At 34.5% G+C, this 23148-nt stretch overlaps 1 protein-coding gene across 3 annotated transcripts in view; it reads right to left on the bottom strand.

Moving 5' to 3' along the window:
• Window positions 1-23148, bottom strand: part of FSTL5 (follistatin like 5) — a 271451-nt gene that overhangs the window by 118880 nt on the left and 129423 nt on the right. For all 3 annotated transcript variants that reach the window (XM_054295663.1, XM_054295662.1, XM_054295664.1), the window contains one exon: window positions 8338-8534. In XM_054295663.1, coding sequence (XP_054151638.1) covers window positions 8338-8534 — 197 coding nt within the window. The remainder of the gene's footprint in view (window positions 1-8337; window positions 8535-23148) is intronic.

The raw sequence follows: 23148 nt of genomic DNA, 5'->3' as shown, positions 1-23148 counted from the left end.
TTACCAAAACCTGTTATATAAGTAGCTGACCTGAAAAGGTTCCTGTTTCTCAGTGGGGACACATACAATTTGTAAATAGATCAAAATTAATAGCTGTTAGATTTTTAACTCTGATGAACTTATCCCAGAGAAACATTCTTAAATATATGCACCATTTTGTTTTATGTCTGTGTATGTCAGACATCTACTTAGATTCCAGCTGAGGAATTTTTAAGATGCTGAGAGGGATTTAGAATTGTCATAATATATGGGGCATGTATTAGGACTGTTACCTCATAACTGAAAGAGACAAAACTAATGCAACTTTTTATTGCAATATTGCACAGTTTACAGTTTTATATTAGGCACTGAAAAGAATGTAACTGCAGTTAATTTCAGGTAAAATAATTACTCTTCCAACCCTTTATCAGTCTCCTATGATAATTGCAAAACCACTATTATATTTATATCAACAGAGAATATCTTCTGAAAAACAAGGGATACAGGGGCATTTGTGTTTCAGTTATTCTGCAAAGGAATTTGTCCAGTTACTATTCATGTAAACACAAAATACCTGAAAGAATAATAGGGAATAACAGGAGCATTAGAGGAAAAGACACAAACATTTTATGCTACAAGAAGTCATCTCCTACATAATAATATAAAAGCATTATAAAGGATAATCACCTTTTTAGTACATTAGAGAGTATGAAAACCATTTACAAAGATAAGAAAAATCACTACAAAACCAGCTTTTGCTATTATCAATTAAAAATACATAGTATGCTACCTGAATATTAGTGCTAACTACTTCCCATCCTTTAAAAGCCTTTTTATTGAGTTCACATTAAAGTGAATTAAGAAAATATGAAATTGTGTAGATCTTGCAGCTGGTACATAAAGGACAAAAGTGCAGTCTGGGAAAAATTAGTAACTCTAAACCCATTACAGTTATACAACACAAACTAAATATGCAATGGCGTGTATTGGAAACTTTTGCAATCACTGAAATTTCAGGGCCATGAATATTCAGTATGAAAAGCATTGTTCCTCTCATTGTTTCATTGTTTTAAATGCTTGCTTTCACTACCTTCAACTGTACAAATAAAGATGAAACTTTACACCTAAGGTGGAGCAAAACCTTTTTTAAATCCCCAAAACACCTGGCTTTATAGTACCACATTTTAAATTTAAAATTCATGTTCTCAGTTTTCATTCTTCAAATTAAAATCTGTTATCTGTTCAAACTGACCAAGTATAAATGAAAAGTAACATTTTTTTTTTTAAGAATAATTTAAAAATATTGGATGGATTGATTCTACTATTTCAAATAAAGATACTGCAGACAGGTACATGTTATCATCCTGGCAATTACTCAATTTTTTTCTACAATAAACCTACCATTTTGATTAGAGATAAAATATTCAATGTTTGTTTTTGCACAGACATTTTTATGCTGGTGATATATTTCAGAATTCTTTGGAAAATACACTCAATGTTGATAAACCCTCCAACCTGTGAGGATAGATTTTAGAAGATACAGAAGGGATTTCAAATGATAATTAATCTTAATTATCTGTGTCTGTGATTTCCTGATATAAGAGCTGTTCCAACCTGAATTCTCTTGTGCAGGATTGAGCCACCTCCCAGTTCTCCAATGGGATCTGTGGATCAGATCAACTCTCTGATCAGAAGAAAAGTTAACCTTCACAGAACTTTTGGGTTGTTGCTTGGCTTTTCCTTTTGAAGGGGAGGGAGACTAATATTCTATCATGAGATATGGCTCAGAACCAGGTACAACTCAGGGTGTGGGGGTTTGGATCTGGAAAAATTACCTGTTTCTGTAGCAACTTGAACTGCAGATCAACTGAGATATGAAGTTACAAGCCATGTGACACTCCAGCAAAGCCAATATGCCTGCCTGACAAATTGAGGTTGCACACTTCCTTCTAGAAGTACTTTGCAAGACATTACTTAAAAGTGTAGGACAAATAGAATAAAATTCCATGTATATCATACACCACCATGTAATCACACTTGTGTTTCACAGATGATCCAATAACATGTCTTAAATTTTAAATTCTATTAATCTATTAATTTCTGTCCATGGAGAAGAGCAAAATACAAGGAAACTTTCTTAAGCCAATTCTTTAAACCCAGGCTGCCTACTCCTTGGTTAAACTAAATGATGATTTCTTAGCGAGGCAGAAGAAAAACTGGCAAAATTTTTAGTAAGTCACAACCTAGAAATAAAGTATGAAGGCTAAAGCCTGATTAAGATTGTTTGCACAATTTTATGATTGTGCTGTACAGGTCAAACATGGATTATTTTATTTCCAACTTTAAAGTTGAAAACTTAAAAGTTGGAAATAAATCAGAGAAGGTTCACAAATACTTATGCCCACAATACTTAGTTTGAATTTGCATTAAGACAATGAGACATTTATTTTCAATATAATAAACTGGTAAAACGCAGAATATAGAGCAATGAATATAGAGCAAAACTGTTGATGGTTCATGATAAAACCCTATAAATACTGAAAACTTAGAAACTTACCAAGATTTTCAAACTAAAGATGCCTTTTCCAAAAAATGAAATTTTTCCATTAGAATTTAATATTCTTTGAAATATGGAGGAAGGATTTGCATTTTCTGAAAAAGATTAAATGCCTAAAAGATATAGCACACAATTATCTATTTCCTATGAAACACTATACTGTCACCTCAGTTCAGAGCCCCTCAGAAATTTAGCCAATACAACTCTAAATTTTAGAAGATTGGGAAAGTTAATCTGGTTAAAAATTACAAACTGCACATCAGAATGGATTGTTTCATTCCTTTTAATCTGATTTCTGACAGTCAAAAAGAAAAATATGTGGATCTTATGAAGCTAGACCACAAATAACACAACACATCCTTCATTAGCCCACCTTACCTGAAGTGTTATTGGTCAGCGGATTTTTGCTTGCCTGTGATTAATGGTCTTTTTGTACCTCCCTCCCCAAGGAAAATGCTACATACATACAACTACAAACAAAACATTCCTTTAAATCAAATATGGTCACTCAGTTAATGTGCATCCATCTTCCCTAAAAACAAGTACCTCATCACAACAGTGCCACTCAGTGCTTGATAAAACACTAAGCACATCAAACATCAGACATTGTGAAAACTGTGCTCCAAATTAATTCTGACTGCAGAAGGGGGGTTCAATTACTTGTTCCACCATCTTCCACAGCAGTATAACTTTTATAAATTAAAATAATTGATTAATAATGAAACCAAATTGATAATAAAGGTTCCTTGCTTTAGCTTCTGTTAATCTAGTTAAATCAATATTCCTATAGCTTACCACCAAATTCTGTAGGGCAGTAACACAACCTTCTATTTATAGTAGTGTGATACCTTTGATATATGTAAAGATGCAGGACTTGTGCATCACAGAATGACACAGAGATCCCTGAGCAGACACCAGAACTGCTAAAACCACAGCTAGTGACCTACAAAGGCAAGTGCTCAATCGCATTTGAAGGTATTACCTCAATATTATCCCAAACTGATCAAGTTAGATAGCTCAGATATGAGATGCCTTTCTGCAAACTACTACAATGAGAGGCACATTTCCCTGCCTTTCCAATTCTGCATTTAGCAGAGGGAAAACCTAATCTGACTAGGAAGATGTAAATGTGTCCTTAGGTGTCTGCAAATATAATGCCAGAAATGCCTAGCTCACAGTGTAAGACCAGAATAGGTATTAGGGCCACATACATAGGCTGGATAAAATTCTACATCTCAGAATTAAACCTGGGGCCACCACCACTCTGTGCCTGTGGCTCTGGACTTAACCAAGATAAAACAATGAGTGCAAACAAAATCCTGCACCATTGTGCCAGTCCTTTTGAAGACTCTTTTCAAGAAATAAAACTTGCTCCTGCTTCCTTCACAGCCTGCAAGAATATAATGGGAAATACTGCTACTCGATAAAATCAAAGGCACCTAAGAAAGATCAAGATGTTGGAGTTTGTATGGAGTTCACAGTGTTTGTAAGCATTATCTCAGTACTCATCCCTAAGAGAGTCTTAATGTCTCTCAATTTGAAAGTCTCTTAGAGGGCTCTTATTTTTATTTTGAACCTAGAATTGAATATAGCACGTTTATTTTTTTTTCCTAGATTAGTGACATTAAAAATAGATAATTTAAGCTTAATAACATGTCCCTAATTAATGGCAGAAAATAAATAGAACTATAACCCAATATACAAAATTTTCTTCTGCCTATGTAGCATGTAGTCAAAACCAGAGTTGATTAAAAACACAAAGAGGAGATAGACTCATTATCCCTTCTCTGAGTTCCAAGTCCTCCAAATAACTCTTAATAACAGCACTGATTAGATGCAAAATCAGAAGTCATGAAGGTAAAAATTTAAATGCCAGGGTCCAGCCAAGTATTTTGATCAGTTTAAGAAACAAAGTCAGACAGAGATGCAATTCATATAAGTTGTACCTATGCAAAAATGTCCCATGAAGTATCGGCTGGCATAAAGTGCAAAAGCATTATCATTAATACAGAAATAAAACCAAAATAACTTTGTTTTTGCAGAAGTAAGGATGAGTTGTTATAGAAATGTAATGTCTTTTCATTTGTCCTACTTTAAGCTGGTAAGTGAAAGAAATATATTCAGGTATTTGAAGTTACAGATAGCAGTTCATAAATAAGGATGCTAACTTCTTCTTTTGAATCTAAAACCTGATAACTGAAAGGAGGGAAAGGAAGGGGAAAATTTATTATTATTATTATTATTATTATTATTATTATTATTATTAATAATAATAATAATAATAATAATAGTTCTTCAACTTGCTTTCAGGCTATGTCACTTCCATTTTCTGTAAAATTTTGCTTTCTTATTTCACTAGTGTAGGACATAAATTTTAAAAAACCCACTAAGTCTAATCAAGTATAGATTATTTCAGTTCACACACTTCTTCCTTCAAAAAGAACCTTGAATTTCATTGTTAAGCAATGAAACATTTTTAGAGCCTATGCATATTTCACTGGTGGCAACTAGAGAAGGCTTACTGCTTATAAAATGGCAGTTCCACCATAGTAGAATAACTGCATTCATAACTGGAAAAACACTTTTTATTCCCATGCGTACTCATAACACTTCTGCTTTTTTCTCTTTTATACAGCAAAACCAATATACAGTAATCAAGCAGTCTACAGTGATAGAAACAAAGGTATTTAATTTACAAATTTTTATTAAATTCTGGTTTCATTTTTCATAAGATAAAATAGATAAACAAATGAGTCTGTTAACAACTGAAAATTCATAGCTAACCAGAAGATTCAATTATCTTCCATTATTTTGGATTAATTTAAAATATGCCAAAGTGCTTTAAAAACAAACCAAACTTTCAAGGAACCACCTCACCTTGCTGGAAACCTTGCAGACACGTTGCTCAGAGATGATGAAGATGATGAGAGTCCTGCCTGTTTCACAGGTCTCAGTTTGGAAAGACAGATACTCTCTCTGGTTTGTACCTACTTCTCAAAACAGAGCGGCCTAAATGTTTGAATTCATAAGTCCTTTTAAACTCAAGCCACGTCTCACTTGACAATACAAGATTTGTAAACTAAAACATTAAATGAGTGAGATGCAGCAATTAAAGCAGTCATGGCAAAGAAGAATTTATACTGGAAAAAAATGTCCATTGAGCCTGCATGGAGCTATGTAACCCCACTGCTTTCTTATTACATTTACCCAGTGTATTGGAGTTAAAATTCTTTTTTAGCTGCAATTCTGTATTGGACTACAAAGCCATGAAAAATATTATACCTAGATGCTAGAATTGTTCAAACAGTAGAAAAAAAATAGTCTGCCAATTTTTAATGTATTGCTATAATTCTCGAAATACTTAAAAAAAACCCCAAAACAAAACCCCAAAACAACACCAAAAAAAAAAAAACAAAAAACAACTCCAAAAACCTCAAGCCTGTCTTAGTATTTGAAGCAGATTTTTTTTAAGAAGAATACTACTTTTGCTTTTTGGGGAAGAAAAATACTTGTTTCTCTTGCATCAAGATGCAAATTCAATAACCTTATGACTTTTGTTCCAAAATACATCAATAAAATTGGAATATTGCCGTCACCATTTCCAATCTCCAACTGATTAATTTCAATTTTACATTAGGTAGGATGACTATATGGACACCTATGAAATAATAAATGCAATCCAAGGGCCTGATTGCACAGCAAGATTGACGAGATGTAAAATTTAAGATGCGCTATAAACTGAAATTCAATATTCACGTGAACATAAATTAACTTCAGGAGTCCTTGTTTTCTACAGCAAGTGTATTTCCTTTCATATCCCCTTAATATGATTACATTTAAAATGCAGACAGGAGCTATTATTTATGAAAACTCTGCAGATTTCAAAATTTTGACTGTGAGCACAACTGAGAAAAATTCTCCTAATCCTGAGAACATTTTCAGGAGTATGGTAATTTCTCCCTGTGGATGGTTGACACTAACTGGAAAATGAAAGTTTCATGGGCCAAGATAAAGTGAGGGAGCAATCACTCACCAGTTACTGTCATGGGCAAAACAGACTCAGCCTGGGGACAAATTAATTGAATTCAACACCAATCAGACAAGTGCAAGATAAATGAGAAATATAACTAAATATAAAAACTCCTTTCATCCAAGGGGCTTAACTTCACTGAAAATATTCTCTACATTCTGCCTCCCCAGGAGAGCAGGGGGACAGGGAATGGGGGCTGCAGCCAGTTCATCACACGTTCTCTCTTCCACTCCTTTGTCCTCAGAGGAACATCTCCTCCCAGTCTTCTCCTGCAGGAGACACGAACTGCTCCAACATGAGTGCTTCCCATGGGATGCAATTCCTCCTGAACTGCTCCAGGACTGGTCCCTTCCAAATGGCACAGTCCTTCATGATCTGACTGTTCCAGCATGGGTCTCTCATGGGGTTCATTGACTCCCTTGTATCCACCTTTCCAAACCATACAATAACAGTGAATTTACTTTGCATTCATCTGTAGGTTGAATAATTTGATGTTTCTGCAATGAGTTTTAGCAAAAACAAAACCCACATATTTGGGGCTTGAAGATGACTTGTTTCCAAACTTGGGAAAAAGAACTTCTTTAGATCTGCCATTATAAATTCCTCTTTATATAAAAAGAAGTATGTTGGGAAAAGTATGCACAGAAAGTATGAAAACACAATAACGGAAGATTTTTTTATTATTATTATATTTTAAAACTATATTTAATGTACACACAAAAAGGAAAAGTATACATGTAGCAACTGAAGAGAGAAGAATTAAATATAGTTTGCAAATCTATAAATGTGATTCCTATCTACATTATCTATTCATATAGTGTATTCATAGATAAATTATTATTTGTAAGATATATACAGGCACCAAAGTCCCTTAAAAGTTGAAGTTCTGAAAGACTCAAAGAGCTGCAGGAGAAATCAATATTGGAAAAGTACAGAAAAATATTTTTAAATCAAACTTTTGAAATAGTGCACTAGTAGTTGACATGATACCTATATTTGCAATCACCCTCTGGTCTTTGGAATTGCAACTAAAATTTTCAAAGTTAGCTGTATGGAAATGATAACTCCAGCATATTTCATAACACTGACATGCAACACTGCCATATCCATGAACAGGATAATGTTCAACACTCCCATCTAAAAAATGCTATTTTTAAAAATTTTAATCAGCTGCCTAGTATTAGACTCATGAATACAGTTTAGCCATGATTGGGTTTCTAGTAATCAAGGTACATTTGCCCAGTCAACACTCTTCAATAAAATCAATCCTTTCAAGTAGATTAAGGCTAATGCTGCTATGCCTACCAGAAAAGCAATTACTGGTTTAGATCTGTTATTAGTTAAAATTTTCTGTTTAGAGACCACCATGAACTCTCTTTGCAAGATTTCCTCTGCACTTCTCTAGCCCTTACTAAGATAAAGCAGCAACAATTCTTTAGTATTACAGAAGTGATTTATCTCATTATTTTAATTGTTTTCAACTTCAACAGTACATCTATACACTTGATGATAGTGTGCCATGGATAATAAAACAACTCATGGTCACAGCAGCCTAGAGTGATCTAACACACTGCAGTATAATTCAAAGCATTATATTCAAATTTCTAAATAATCACTACAGAATTTCCGAATAATTTAGTCATTCAAAAATTCTCAAATTAAGTTTTTCATCTCAGAGACTCACATTTTCCAAATTATATTCACTCTGTACATATCCTGAAAAAGACATCTGAATAGTCACTGGGCTAATAGAAACAAAAATAAACCTTACCTGAGATAACTCGTTTGTATCCACAAGTCCATTGTTGTCTGAATCAAAATAATTGAACATTTGATCTGTAAGAAGTTTCCTTAATGCCATTTTCTCACCAACAGATCTATCTTTTGATTGTGCAATGTATCTCTGGTTTTGTAGATGCAGTAACATATTTTTCACTTCAGTGTATTCAGTAGGTTTGCATTTATCCCCTAAAAAGAAAATACACAAAACAAGATTATTTGGAACTTGATTTCCTATTAAAAGTTTAAAGGTAAAAAAACCAAACCCAAAAGATATAAAAGCATATAGCACTACAAACAGGATTCTTTTAAGAGATGAGAAATTAATTCTGTAATAGTTTGAACCATAACATTTCTTTGTCTGGACTTCAAATTAAAACAAAAACAAAGTATTGCAGTTTTAGATATTTTCTTAGACAAAGTTTTCTTTTTATAGAAACTAAGGAAACTTCTATCAGTTTCCAAGCCTGGACTTTTTTAATTTATCACTCTTTAAATGTGCATCCGAAGATTTATTAAAATTTTACCTCTAGTAAAGCTTTTCATATAAATGTATGCAAAAACCTCTGCAAAAATGACAGAAAAATATATGCTGTATATATTTCATAATAATATTTGACTTCAGAAAGAAGAAATTACTCTTGAGTGCTCATAAGCTATCTCTACCTTTTCATTTATTGGACATAGCAAGCTTATTTGAACAAGAAAAGGTGGGGCTGCAAAAGGAAGGGAAAGGATATCTTTGACAAGATCTGATTTACTCCTTTCATTATCAAGTCCTCTATAAAGTGGAAAATGTTACAGAAATGTCCTGCATACAATGATTACAGTCAGTACTTATTTTAAAGCAAACCACAAAATAATGTATGCCTGGTGTTTTCTTATATCAGTTGCTGCATATTTTAAACTAGATAGACAAACAGTTTCTAAGAGTTTTTTGCTGTTTTTTATTAAGATAATCTTAGGATTTTGAAAGGGATTTTTATAAGATGAGACATGCAAATGTGTACCAGCCTAGGACCATGTATTTATTGCAGATGTATATTCGCAGTTAGCCAACATTTAACTTTAAGCAGTGACTCAAGACTAGAGCAATACACTGATTAGCAAAGAAAGAAATTTTGTAATCTTTTTAGTCACTATTCTGAAGTTACATGGATTTATGAGAAACAACTATTTACCTCATGGAAACTGCGGAGGCAGCTTTTTTTGTAAGTGGATCTTTTAAGAATCATCTAATTTATATGTATGGGACTGGAATTAATTATTTTGGTATATTTAATGGCATGTGCATTGTTATGGTGATATTGTGAACATGTCCACAGACATTACAAAAGGCAGAGAGGGAAAAAGTTCCCTAATGCCTCTCACTATCTTAGAAAGACTCAGATCTAGAAGAGAAGGATTTATGATAGATATTAAATCATGGAAGAAAAAATGGCTTTTGGAATCAAAAACACTCTAGCCTTTTTTGTTTTGGTTTTTCTAAAAGCCACCAACTGCTGTACAGCTATTTAAGTAACAGAAATACACAGACCCAAGTTGTATTTAACTGACAGCCTAAGCTATGCATAGTATTTGCATATTTGTCCTCATCTGCCGGGGGCATGAAGATTGAGGCCATACAATTTGTAAGAGTTGAGTTCTGCGTGACTGCTTTTCAGGGGTCTAATGCAGAAATACTCAGTAGGGAAACATGTTTATTCCTCAGGCATTGTGAAGCTGCAGTGAGCAAACCTTGCCATCTGAAGGGTTGCAGGCTCCAGCTGGTGGGGAGGGAAAAGAGCACTTAACTTGAACATACTCTAATTCATTTGGGTGAACTCCAAGAGACTGGGCCAGAAAACAAGTACCATCTTTGTCTCCCCTAGAAAACTTCTCTGGCTGTGGTGCCTTTGAAAAGACAGTCTGGCTGCAGGTGATGGCTAACACCATTTTGCCTACACTCATGGCAGGGATGGCAGGGAAGTCAAGACAAATCCTATTCGTTAGTTAGTGTACGGCCATAAGAGCTAGCTACCACATTCAGATTTTTTTTAGCCTCTAAAATGATCAGTCTCATTCTGCAAGTTTAAAACTGCGAATAGCTATTCTTTACAGATACAGAACATAGTAAAAGAGTTAGTTTTCTTAATAACACCTGTTAAGTCATGGATTTGTCACAGTAGCACTGACAACTTGCTTCATGTCTGAGTTTAAAAGAGAAACTCACACTGACCAGTTTTTTTCTTCCTTCAAGCACAGAACCATGCCTGTCCCTTTAAAGACTGACCAGGAATTGAAAAGAGGTTTTCATCTCAACAAGGGCAATAATAATGCCAATGTACATTTGAATACTGAAGATTATCTAATTATAAATTCTGGAAGACTTAGGCGCAAACTGCACAAATATTTCCATGAGTGATTTTACATGTCATGCAAATTTAGAGGAAAAACAATTAAATGTATGTATCACATGATCATGAAAAACATTGCAGTAATTAGCTGCATTTCTAACTTGTAACTCCAAATAGAGTTTATGGAAAAAAGTTGTAAAAGAAATTTGATCACAGTCCAGGAAAGACATTTTAATGTACTTTAAACATTACCTTTACACCTAAAACTTAAGAAAAAATGAACTAATATATTCTGTCACAACACCTGTTCAGAGAGAGAAGAATTCAGAAAATATCTTTTCCATGACATTTCTGCTTCTCCTTGCACAGCACAAACTTCTGTAGCTAGTATAATAGTCCTATAAGAGCACTTAAATATTGCATGCTTATAAACCATTTATACATTTTACCAGAGGAGAAAATTATTTGCATTATTTTTTAATAAAAAACATAAATGCTGTCCATTACAAAATAATCTGAGAGACTGCTAATGCCACAAGTTTGGGTACTTCCTGCAGAAAAAAAATTCATTCACAAATTCAGCAAAGTAATCTGTTAGAAATATTATATAACGTATACCTTTGATCTAACACCCACTTTCTAAATATTACTATGAATTTTAGCAGTTCACTTGAAGCCAGTGAGAGATGAGCTGTCAGTTTATGATCTTAGCTAACTAAAGTTGAGGTAAACCAGGTCTCCACAGCTATACTACACTAAAAACTTTTCAATTTCATACATAATTGAAAGTAGTCTTTACACCAACATCTATAATTTAAGGACAAGCATGATGGATAGATATTACTGACAGATAAAGGAATCACAAGGAAACAATGAGAACAGTGAACAGAGGCCAAAATTTCATTAACAAATTGCTTCTCATTGTCATGATTGCCATTTACTGCAATATTTGAGGAAGTGTGAAGCTGATGTTTAAATTACAGGAATGAGGCTCTATTTACAAGAGACCTCCCCCAGGCTGGAGTAGCAGCAGAGAGAAAAACTCAGTTGCTTTATTTATGTTCTAATTTAGTAAGCATTAGTTGTGAAATAGTTGTCTCAATGACACATGAATGGTAAATGGGGATTAGTATGTCAACCTTTATAGTGAGGAAAAGTAATTTATGCTTAAAAAAATTGAGAAAGATAAACTACTGGGAATACACCACGTTATATTACTTCCAAAAAGGCCTACTAAATTCTATATAATTAGCTACATACATGAAAGGGTAACTGACATGTACATAATTTACTAACTTAATTCCATTTTTTAGTAATTTTTCTTTCATTTTTGAACAAGAATTCCTACAAAAATAAATCGTTATTTTCCAAAAAAAATTTCCCAGAAAGTAATAATAGAAAAAGAAAACACAAAATTTGCTTTCCTGTTTCTTTCATTCATGGAAAGGACCAGTTCTACTGCACAGGAGTTTTTCTCCAAAAAACCAACCAACCAACCCCAAAACAAACAAAAAACCCTCAGTAAAAAAAACCCTCAGTAAAAAAACAACCCTCTACCATGATTTATTTTACAAGTTTTAAGCCATTGTCTATGCAATCATAGAAGATGTGCAGAAACCTAAAAGTGACAGGACAAACACAATGGAATCTAAGTGCAGGTCTCCAGTTCCATATTTTGCTCTTTCTGAAATGTGATATTCTTAGGGTTTAATTCATTCAAACTGAAAAATAGTAGAAAAAATTAAATATTTGCTGTTTCCTTCCATTCAGTGCAACAGTTTTATAGCTGTATCCCTGTTACCTAGGAAACAGCTCAAAGTTAGATTTTGAGTGCTACTGTCCTTCTAGACAGTATTGAATGCTGCTATCTGCCTAAAACAGAAAAAGAAGTTCTGTTTGACAATCAGTTGTGCTTAATTTGTACGAGAAAAATTATCACAAAATTAACAAATTCTTTATGAAAATGTGGGAAAGGAACATACACATTCTTATCACCTACAGAAAAATAATAAAGAATCAGCTAAGTTAATAATTTAGGGAACACTCCTTACATCCAAAGTCAGATATTAGATTGTTGTATTTTTTAGTTTTTAGAAAAACATGAATATACAGAAAGAAGAAAAGAATGCACATATTTAAAAAACACAATAAAGCAAACCATTTGATATCTCAGTTCTTTCACCACATTCATGGTTAATACTTTAGCTTTTCTTTGCCTGAGCCACTCCATTTAGCAGGAACAACCCCTGTGTGAGAAAGCTAATATTCACAGCATGTTTATCCCTACAAAAGACATCAGCTGCTGAGATACAATTTGATTCTGAGCTATCTGTGATTTTGCACTGAGTTTTATTTCTATCTATTGATAGATTTTTATCTATTTCTATATAGCACAAACAGTTTCCACATTATTATTTTAAAACTAAAATAACTGAATCTTTCACACCTGGCAACTAGTTTTCAGCGAAGCATATCTCATATGAGCAGTTTTAAATAATCCTAAACAGATATATGCATAAATCAGATTGTAGGAAATGGAATAGACCTGATAAGCAGCAACTTCTAACCTTCTACATTCTGAACACATTCAGAATAAACTAATTAACCAAAACAATTCACTGCAAAATCACAAATTATATTGCTTGGAGCAAACATGAGAAATTAATCCAAGATTATACATATATATACACATACACACATATAGAAAATTATACAGATATGCACACACACATTCATATGCACGTACACATGGACATATCTGATATCAATAAATTTCAAACGTAACATAAGGGGAAACGTGAAGGTCTTCATTCATTCAGCTATTTCTCAACATCTGTCTACAGTTAAAGCATGAAAGTTGTACTCTTACTTGTAGCCCTAACAAATAAAGGGACACTTTAGACACCAAAATTGCATAGGTTTATCTGAAAGAAACTTCAAGTCAGATATCATTTCACAATATCTTATTTTTCAATATAAAACTCATATCTTCCAAATCTAGAGGTCAAAAGTTTTGACCCTTATTCTTTGGTCTCATTGAAGCTCTGGACTTAGAAGAGAAACAATCTCACCCATGCAATAGAACTAAATTTTGACCTATGGCCCAGAGTCTGAGGCAGGTGGAGAGGAAAACTTTACACTCAAAGCAAATACACAGGTATTAACATCAAAGTTTTTCCCTGTTGAAGCTATGTTTTAAATAAAAGGTGAGAATTTGAGAATTTTCTACCATTTAAAAAAACCCAGGAGATTTCAGGCCTACAAATTTTGCCCCAACAGCTGCTCAGATTTACACATTCAGATGTAGTAAAAAAAAAAAGAAAGAAGGAAAAGAAAAAAAAAAAAACATTTTGAATCTGTGTTTGGCTTCTGGGTTTTTGGTTTTTTTGGAGGACTAGGGGGCTGGGTAATTTACATACAGCAGATGTGCTGCTTTTAGTCTTATTGTGCAGCATCCATCCAAACTTTCTAATGACATATACAATTATCTAAATCTAAATTCAGCATCACTGCCAAAGTCAAGATACTTAGGTGTTAAGGACTTCAATTACTCAATTCTGTTGTGCAAATAGATTTAAATAGCTAAAAAAATTTTTAAGAATGTTCAACAGTGCTCTCTCTATTGTTACGGAATATACATATAAAAATAGCTCCCACATAAACAAACCATGCAATTATAGAGAGACAGGCATACAAATACAAAAGTTTAAAGTTATATCTATTATTGTCCTTGAAAAATACTTCTAATTAATTACTATAGCTGGTATATAAAACAGAAATTAATTTAGATTTTCAAAGCCTCAGCTGTACTTTGTAAATAAGGAATAATGTTGTCCTTTCCTCAGATACCCCCAGTTAAAATGTCCTGAACCACTGCAACTCTTCAAAACTAAAATTCATAGGACAAAAGTAATAACATCCCTTAATTCCACATATTGGCACAAGTCTGGTGTCCAGACTTATCTGGGGATACATATAATCAGCTTTTCACTGCCTAAACAATCAATAGTTCTGATATACTACTCAGATCTTCCTTAGAGAAATGCCATTTAGCTTAAGAGACAGCAGAAGCTGTAATAAATTTGCATTAAGATTAACCAAAAAAGTAACTGAAAATCAGTTACAAAAAGCACTGAAATCAGCTTTTGGGGTAGTGATCTGTGTTATTCTTCTGGTTGTTAATGCAGAGTAGTTGTTATATCACAGATCTCTGGATGGAAGGAAATAGGTCATATAAACTTTCACCTTCAAGCTGGCATTTGAAAGCTCTAGCAGGTTGGCAGTAATGAGCAAAACATCATTTTTCACAGCTGAGGAAACAGTGAATGTTGGGATTGTATGGACTGCATGTTAGCACCATAGACACTGTTAGCAGTGCTAGTCTAAAACTGGAAAATACAGGACTCTTCAACAGGATTGACCCTGTGGTGAAACAACTCAAATCCACACTGATTTCTTACAGTGATAGCACTTCTCAGCACTTCTCATGTCTTTCATGCTTACTTTGAGGTATTATACCACGGTAAAAAAGAGATGAAAATGAGTGCATTTTACAACTGAAGGGTTTTGGTTTTTTTTCTTGTATCCAGTTCAAGCTTTTAGATCAGTTTTTCTATTTTGTTTCATACACCTTAAAAAAAATTAACCTTCTGTTTCATCAGTAAACATTAATGCATAACATTAACAAGATAATCTCGGCTTCCTTGTCCTCCTTAAAAGAAATTTGAGAGAGAAAAAGAGAGAATAAGTATGTCCCAAAGGAAGGCATTATTAAAAATGAAGGTTGAGACAGAAGTTTAATGCAGCATTTTATTTTCCCCTCTAGTAGAGTTAATGCAACCATTGCTGCTGTTAGCTTCCTCCCACAGGGCTTAAACAATTTTTGACTTGAAGTATCTTAAGCGATGCTATGAAAGTTGTAAAACGCTATAGGCCTACATTAAAAAAAAAAAAAAAAAAGCATTCTACATCCAGCAAGAAAACACTTGTGGAATGTAAGCCTCACCAGATAATCTATGCAGAATTCTACTTCTGCTTCTTGGGAAGCATGTATCAGAGGGCTCTCTCTTATTAAACACAAACAGAGAAACAGAAAGCTACTGAAACAGATGAAATATTAAGTCATAATCTTCCTTTTCCCAAAAGTTTCCCAGAAACGTGGAGTATTAATACGTTTATGAAGGTAAGGAATGAAGACTGGGCTAAGCCAAACTAAAAAGGTACTAAAATTTTGGGAGATGAAAGAAAAAGAAAACAGTTCTGTTGTTCCATTTCTATTTCTTGTCCACCATCACGAATGCCCACTTTTGCCTTTATTTCACCTTTAGCACAGTTGGGTTTTGCTGCAAATAGCAGAAGTTGTTACATTCAGTCTTTTGCTACAAGAAAAGGAGGCTCAGTTTTATTTGTGTGTGTATATATATGGAACCAAAAATTAACAATAACTTGGCATCACACACACTTGTGTCTGAATTTCTACTCTGACTCCTACTTGAAGTTAGAATGGTGTAAATCAATGCAAGAGAAAAGCTAGGCCTACATAACCAGACTTGTATTTAGAGATGCAGTATGAACCTTGCAAAGTTCTCAGATTATGCACAAAGTTTGACCAGTCATCCTTAAAAAGTGTTTTGATCATTCTTTTCTTTCACAGTCACAGAATAGGCTACCTAGAGAAAATAGATCAATATTTGAATTGAATACTCCTGAATTCCTAAAAATACGTGTTTTGATACAGAATTATTTTTATATAAATTTTATATAAAATCTCTGAAATAGGTGGTCTGGTTTACATATGGAAACATGACAGCGATCATAAAATAACATCCAACACTTTAAAATATGGACTTTCAACCTGTCAACTAGCATGTGCCACAGAGCAACTGGGTACATCTATACCCTCACAATAGATAATGTAAACTGACAGTTTTCATTCTATATGTCTCCTGTTCAAAGATAAATGAAGAGAGGTAGTGTAAGATTTCAAAATATGCAACCTGCAAAAGGGATACAATTCTTGCCTATTTGTAGAAGTGTTATTTCCACATCTGCTGTTTCTGTTTTCCTCCTTTCAAACTTGGACTTTGATGTAAATAGGCTTCCAGTCTCTAAAAACAAATTCTGAATGAAAGAGAAGATTATAGGCTGTCTTTTGGGGTATTTCTCTTTAGGGGAATTCTCATCTCACGACATACTAAAACGCTCTTCACCACCACAAATTTTGTAAAATTTCTGCACAGTCTTGATGCCATACAGGTTCAGCTGGTTTATGGAGAAGGAGCCATGAGAGCAAATGCCAAGAGCAGAGAATCTTTCAGTGACTGAATTAAAGTAATATCTGCATACTGAAAAGACCCTTAACTGTGAAAGAAAACCAGTGAAAAGGGCCAAGTTTTCCTCCAAGCTATTAAAGAAATCATTACATTCAGATTCTTCCTAAATATAATGGAAAAGTAATTTTCAAACTTCACACACAAATCTATTGTGAAAACACATTTGTTTCAATTTTCAGATTGCTAAACAACAGGTGCAAATGTCAAACAGGTTAACAAATAAGAAGAGATACATTAAACATTAAATGCAAATTAAAAGTAACCCCCTGACATGTAATATTGCTATTACAGTTCCAGAGAAAATACATTAGGAAATTATGTCAGAAACAGAGTGTGTATATAAATATGTACACTTATGTGTTCTAATGATAATAAAGCAACTGCCTGGTTCAAATGCAAATAATATAAAAGATGAGTTGTTTAAACCATTTAATGTTGTAAAGGTGTAAATTACCCTGTTAAGCATGGGAAAATCGTATCTGCATAATACTGCTTAAGATACCATTGCAGAACAAGTTTAGCTGCTGTTATATTTTTGTTGTTTCAGAAAAACAGGAACACAGTGGGAACACTATAATAAAGCACTAGCTGTTGTATAGAAATAATTGGAGCTATAAACAAGTATCCTCAGCTCTTATTTTTGTACTAAATAGAAATTAAATCCACAAACTCATTTAAAAAGCTCTAGAAACAAACTTGATCTATAAATTTCATCTTAGTTGGTTGCTTGAAATAGCAGGCACAGATTTGATTTAGATAAAATTCACTCAATTTTATTTTCTTATATTGAACAACACCATGGTAAAGAAATTATTATTTTGAAAAAAGATATTCCCTTTCCATACATGACAGAAAATGCACAAATACAATTGTACTACTACTATCAGATTACTTAGTGGATTTTTTTCAAACTATATTCTACTTTTACAGACTTGTTCTAGTTGAAAAATAATGTACAAGAAATTCATGGAAAATGCATACTGTGTAAAACATATTTTATATGCACTGAAAAGTGGTGACAATATCTCTAGTGATTCAGCCTGACTGAATTCCACATACTAGCACCAGACTTTTCTCATTGTAACTAATAAGACACACAACACAAATGTTCAAAAATCCTTGTCTAGAAATAAAAAGCGTGTATTAATTACTATTAGTCTTGAAGTCCTTTAATTCCTGTATCCATAGGAATACAAAACTGATTTAAAGACTGAAGTCTTTAGAAAAAGCAGTACACTGGAAAGAAGATTGTAGCGTGATATGTACCACGCATGTTAATGGATGAAAACCTTATTTTAAGGATTTGTAAATTTATGCAGGTTCAACCTAAATTTACCTCTAGACCTTAACTGAAAAGGAAAGAAGAAGGAAAAAAAGGTGAAAAAGAGCTTCATATTAACCTAATTCTGAGATTATTTTCAAGTTAGGTAGTTTTCAGAGCTTCCTACCAGTGAAAGTAACCCAAATTTAGTCTGCCATCTGACTTGGAGACTGAATTCTATCTTTTACAACCAATGGGTACCACAACATTCATGTAATAGAGACAAAGATTGTTATTGCTGCTGTTATTATTATTACTACTAGTGCTAATACTACTACTATTATTATTCCTGTTCTGAGAAAAGAGTGGAATTCACTAGTAAGAGTAAATATGTTTACAAGACATTCCAGTAGCACTGAAAAAGCAGAAAGAAGGCAGCCAGATTAAGGCTTTCCAAAAAGACTTACTCTGCAAATAGCTTTGAAAATGAAATTCAATCTTTATTTCTCTTCTTTTTCTACATTTCCTATATAATAAAGAGGAAGTGGGGAGAATGGACATAAAATTGTCTCTTAGAAATTAAAAAATAACCCTTAAACTGGATAAATACTGAGATGTTAAAAGTCATCTGTACATTTGCTGTCCTGCTTTTCTAGAATTGTAAATATAGCTGTCTTTGGATCTGGGTTAACAGGGGGCTCTTTCTGGATTCTGTTTTGCTTTAAGGGAAAACATAAATCCAAAAATTCTCACCTCCATATTTCTCAGAAATAATTAATACATTATATGTATTGGCAGGAAATAAAATGAACAGCATTTAGATACAGATTATCATCTTTTTAATGAATAACCTTATCTTGCCTTCCAACTTCACCCATTCTGTTGTAAAGAGAGGTAGTCAAGATCCTCCCACAGATACAGAAATATATTTTTGAAGTCTCAAACAGACAGTAAATATTAACCAAATTAAATTACCAGTAATCAGAATTCTCTGAGATGCAAAGAACCTGTGCATTTACCTTTTGCAAATGCTTAGGATTGAGAAATATTCTCAGCCTTGTAATAAATCGGAAAATATACCAGCATGCAAATTGCAACATGGCCACTTGTGCATGTACTACATATAATATAACACTGGAATAAATAGGAAAAGGCTGGAAAGCAAGGGCACATGACATGCAGTTCTTTAAGAGCTCCCTTTTTGGTAAATTAATGAATCTTTAAAACTCTAAGAAACTGCCACTATTTGTCAAGTCAAAACTTTAGTGACTTGAAGAAATGCCCTGACCAATTAAAATTACTTTGAGTCCCACCTAGGAACAACAACCTTCATTAAAAGCTGTTAATGATAGCTAATTCAGCAGGGATACACAGCTGTGTGAGTAAACAGAAACTGCAAGAAACCACAATAACTATTTCCCAAGAAGGGATTATCTAGTTATATTTGTAGGTCAGCTGAAGTATGTTGTAAAACTTCAAAGCAGTTTCATCCTTTCTGACTTGCAAGAGGTTTAAAAACGTTGGTTATTCTTCAAAAATCCAAGACAAACGGTCAGGAATTTGGGGACTGCATTTGAAATGAAATACCCGATATATAGTCAGCTTCATACCATCACAAGTCCTTCTGAAAAAAGTAACTAATTTGAGAAGACACACTAATGAAGGTGGAATTTGTTATTTAATATGAACCTATCCCCTACACCAAATTCACTGCTTAATTTGTTTCATATAAATGCACAGAGGTTTCTTCTGGAAGGGCCTTTCAAGTCTAAAAATGATCTAAATAACTTTTCAACCCCCTTGAAGAACATTTTCTATTTGGATATACTATGTATCACGAGAGACAGGAGGTGTGTACCCAAACTTCAAGCTATTCTAAGTAACAAAAATTATCTCATTATGAAGAGAGCATTTTTCCTTAATTCTCATGTTCAGTAAATAAGTGTGTGTCAGCAAAGTGAATTACACTGTATTCTCAGCTGCACTCCTAAAAATAAAGCAGATCTGACCTTAGAGAAGGTGGGGGCAGCCTTCCTAAGCCTGACTGAGTGCCCAGGCTTCAGAGGGATCCCTGAGGCATCTTCGCAGGCTCAGCCTCAGATCCTGAACAGGAGCCAGAGGGCAACAAGAATTTGAAGCAGAGGAACTGGAAAAGATTTCAGTGTGAAAGGCCTAAAAACATACTGCAAAAAAGCGAGACAGCCTCACCAAGTCACGTTCCTTAGCAGGCAGTGGGGCACAGTCATGGCACGACACTGACACCTCTGCCTCTACAGGCTTACCCATTTGCTGGCTCACATCAACACCCGTGGCTTTCACAGGGGAAGCCTCTTAATTACAAGGCACAAACTCAGGTGCAGTTCAGGGGCTGAGAGCAGACAGTCTGGCTATAAACTGAGAAACCAGTCTATACCTTAATTGGGTATAATCTTCTAGGTTACCATTAGACAGCTCTAAGGCACTAAGAAAAAGGAAGATTAAAAAAGCCTTAGCAGAATAAATTCCTAAATCTACACGTGCCAGGTTTGTTATGAACAGCAGACCAAGCAATTCCTGACCTGTGAAGGTCACAAGCAGGTTACCAAATTTATCGTTCTATTTTTACCCCAGGGGAAAAAGAGACCAGACATGTAAAAAGAAAATCATCATGATAAGGAAAAATATTTTTATAAGTAGGTCTGATTAAAAAAAAAACTACAACCACTAAACTTTTTTTTAATTAATATTTTACATCAGGACAGAAAGACTAAATTAAGGATGTGAGCAGACACACCAACTTCTTTAGCCATGCATGAGCACAGAACACCCTCAATAGATACTACTGAAGCTAAAGCACATACCATTAACAAACATTTCTGAAATACACCATTTCAACATATACATTAAAAATAAGTATATAATGCAATTCATGCTGAACAAAACACTACCACTGCTACAACTGTCACTTTGCCAACCAATCTCCTTGCAAAGGGTCAGATTCAGATATAGGATTCTGAATTCAAATCTGAGCATAAAGTAATTTTATGTTGCATATCTCAGCAAAAGAGTTGAGGAATACTCAGAAACTCTTCTCAGCATAAAATTTTCCCAGTTTAGGATTCACAAGTGGGTATATATTTAGCCAGTTATTTGAGTGTTCTTTTATCTCATCATCAAGGCATGCTACCATGGTATGACCTTCTGGAACACAATCTATAGTAAATATTTTCTTTCAAAGCTATTTCTCATCACACCATACTGATGGGGACTTTTTTTTTTTTGTCAAAGGTAGTCCTCTAAGCAGAATTTCACCAGACATATAACTATTTATTGGTGTGCATTAGATATTGTCAGATATGAAGAAAGATATTTTGTCAGAACAGAAGTATTTGGTCAGCAACAAAAATGGGCTGCTAGAGAGCAGCTCTCTAAACAGATGTGGTTTCTGTTATTGTCCTTTTGCCATCTGACATGAAAATCAGGTCCAATTTACTTAGATTAGTATTTGTTCAATGCTAAAAATGTCATGCTCAGCAAATATAAATGCTATCAGTTCAGAAGAACTTATATTCCAAAGGCAAATTCACAGAATATGATCACTTACCTCTTTCCATTACCCATTTCTATTTCTCTACCACTCAATTTTCCTTGATGGTTTCTGACTTGTTAAGTGAGTTCATTTACTCACTACAGTAGAATCAACTATGTTAAAAGCAAATGAGTCCTTGCACTATTGTATTGGCACTGAATTCTTGACTATCAGAATATTTCATTCCTCATTTACTCAAAGAATTAATATGCAAGCTTTATCTAAGAACTGCACACTGAACATTCCTACACATTACTGCAGTTGCTCTAGATAATCTTCCCCCACCCCAAAGCAAACAATGATAAAATACTCAATGTGCTTTCCCTGTGGATATAATGTTTCTATCAAACAGATGGGTGGATTTCTTCAATCTTTCTAACAAGAATTAATGGAAATTAAAAAAGGATTTATTGACTAGTGGCAGATGGCTGAAGGATTTTGCTTAGGTACAACTCATGTAAATTACAAAAAAAGCAAATTCAGCCTCTTCCTGTGGACAAGAGGTTACTCCTGCATTAAATTAGGAACATTGTGTTTACTGTTAAAAGAAAGTAAACACTTTCCTTTTTACAGGTGAACATTGCTTATTCCGAAAGTCATGTGCTTGGGAACACTAGGCCAAGGGAATAAGAAATTTGCTTCACAGGGTCACAGAATGGGAAAGGTTGGAAGGGACCACATTGGTCACACCTGGCCCAACTTCCCTGATCAAGCAGGGTCATCACAGAGCACACGGCACAGGATTGTGTCCAGACAGTTCCTGATCATCTCCAGTGAGGGAGACTCCACAGCCTCTCTGGACAACCTGCTCCAGGGTGTGCTCACCCACACAGCAAAGAAGTTCTTCCTCACGTTCAGGTGGAGCTTCCTGCGCATCAGTTTCTGGCCATTGCCTCTTGCTCCATTGCTCTGCACCACTGAGCAGAGTCTGGAAACATCCTCTAAGACCCTCCCTTCAGGTACTGACAGACACTGATGAGGTCCCCTCTCTGTTGTCTCATCTTGAGGCTGAACAGGCCCAGCTCCCTCAGCCTGTCCTCATAAGAGATGCTCCAATCTCTCAGTCATCCTGGTTTCCCCTCCACCAGATGTGCTCCAGGAGCTCCATGTCTCTTCTGTCCTGAGGAGCCCAGAACTGGACACAGCACTCCAGACGTGGCCTCACCAGGGCTGAGCAGAGGGACAGGATTACCTTCCTTGACCAGCTGGAATGTTCTTCCCAATGCACCCCAGGACACCGTTGGCCTCTTGTCCACAAGGACCCTGCTGGCTCACGGACAGCTTGGTGTCCACCAGGACCCCCAGG

Source organism: Melozone crissalis, unplaced genomic scaffold (assembly GCF_028551555.1).
Source record: "Melozone crissalis strain CALT ecotype California unplaced genomic scaffold, PUWL_Pcris_2 ptg000006l_1, whole genome shotgun sequence".
Classification (NCBI taxonomy): Eukaryota; Metazoa; Chordata; class Aves; order Passeriformes; family Passerellidae; genus Melozone; species Melozone crissalis.
Note: the sequence above shows the minus strand (reverse complement) of the source record. Positions and strands in the feature narration are given on the sequence as shown.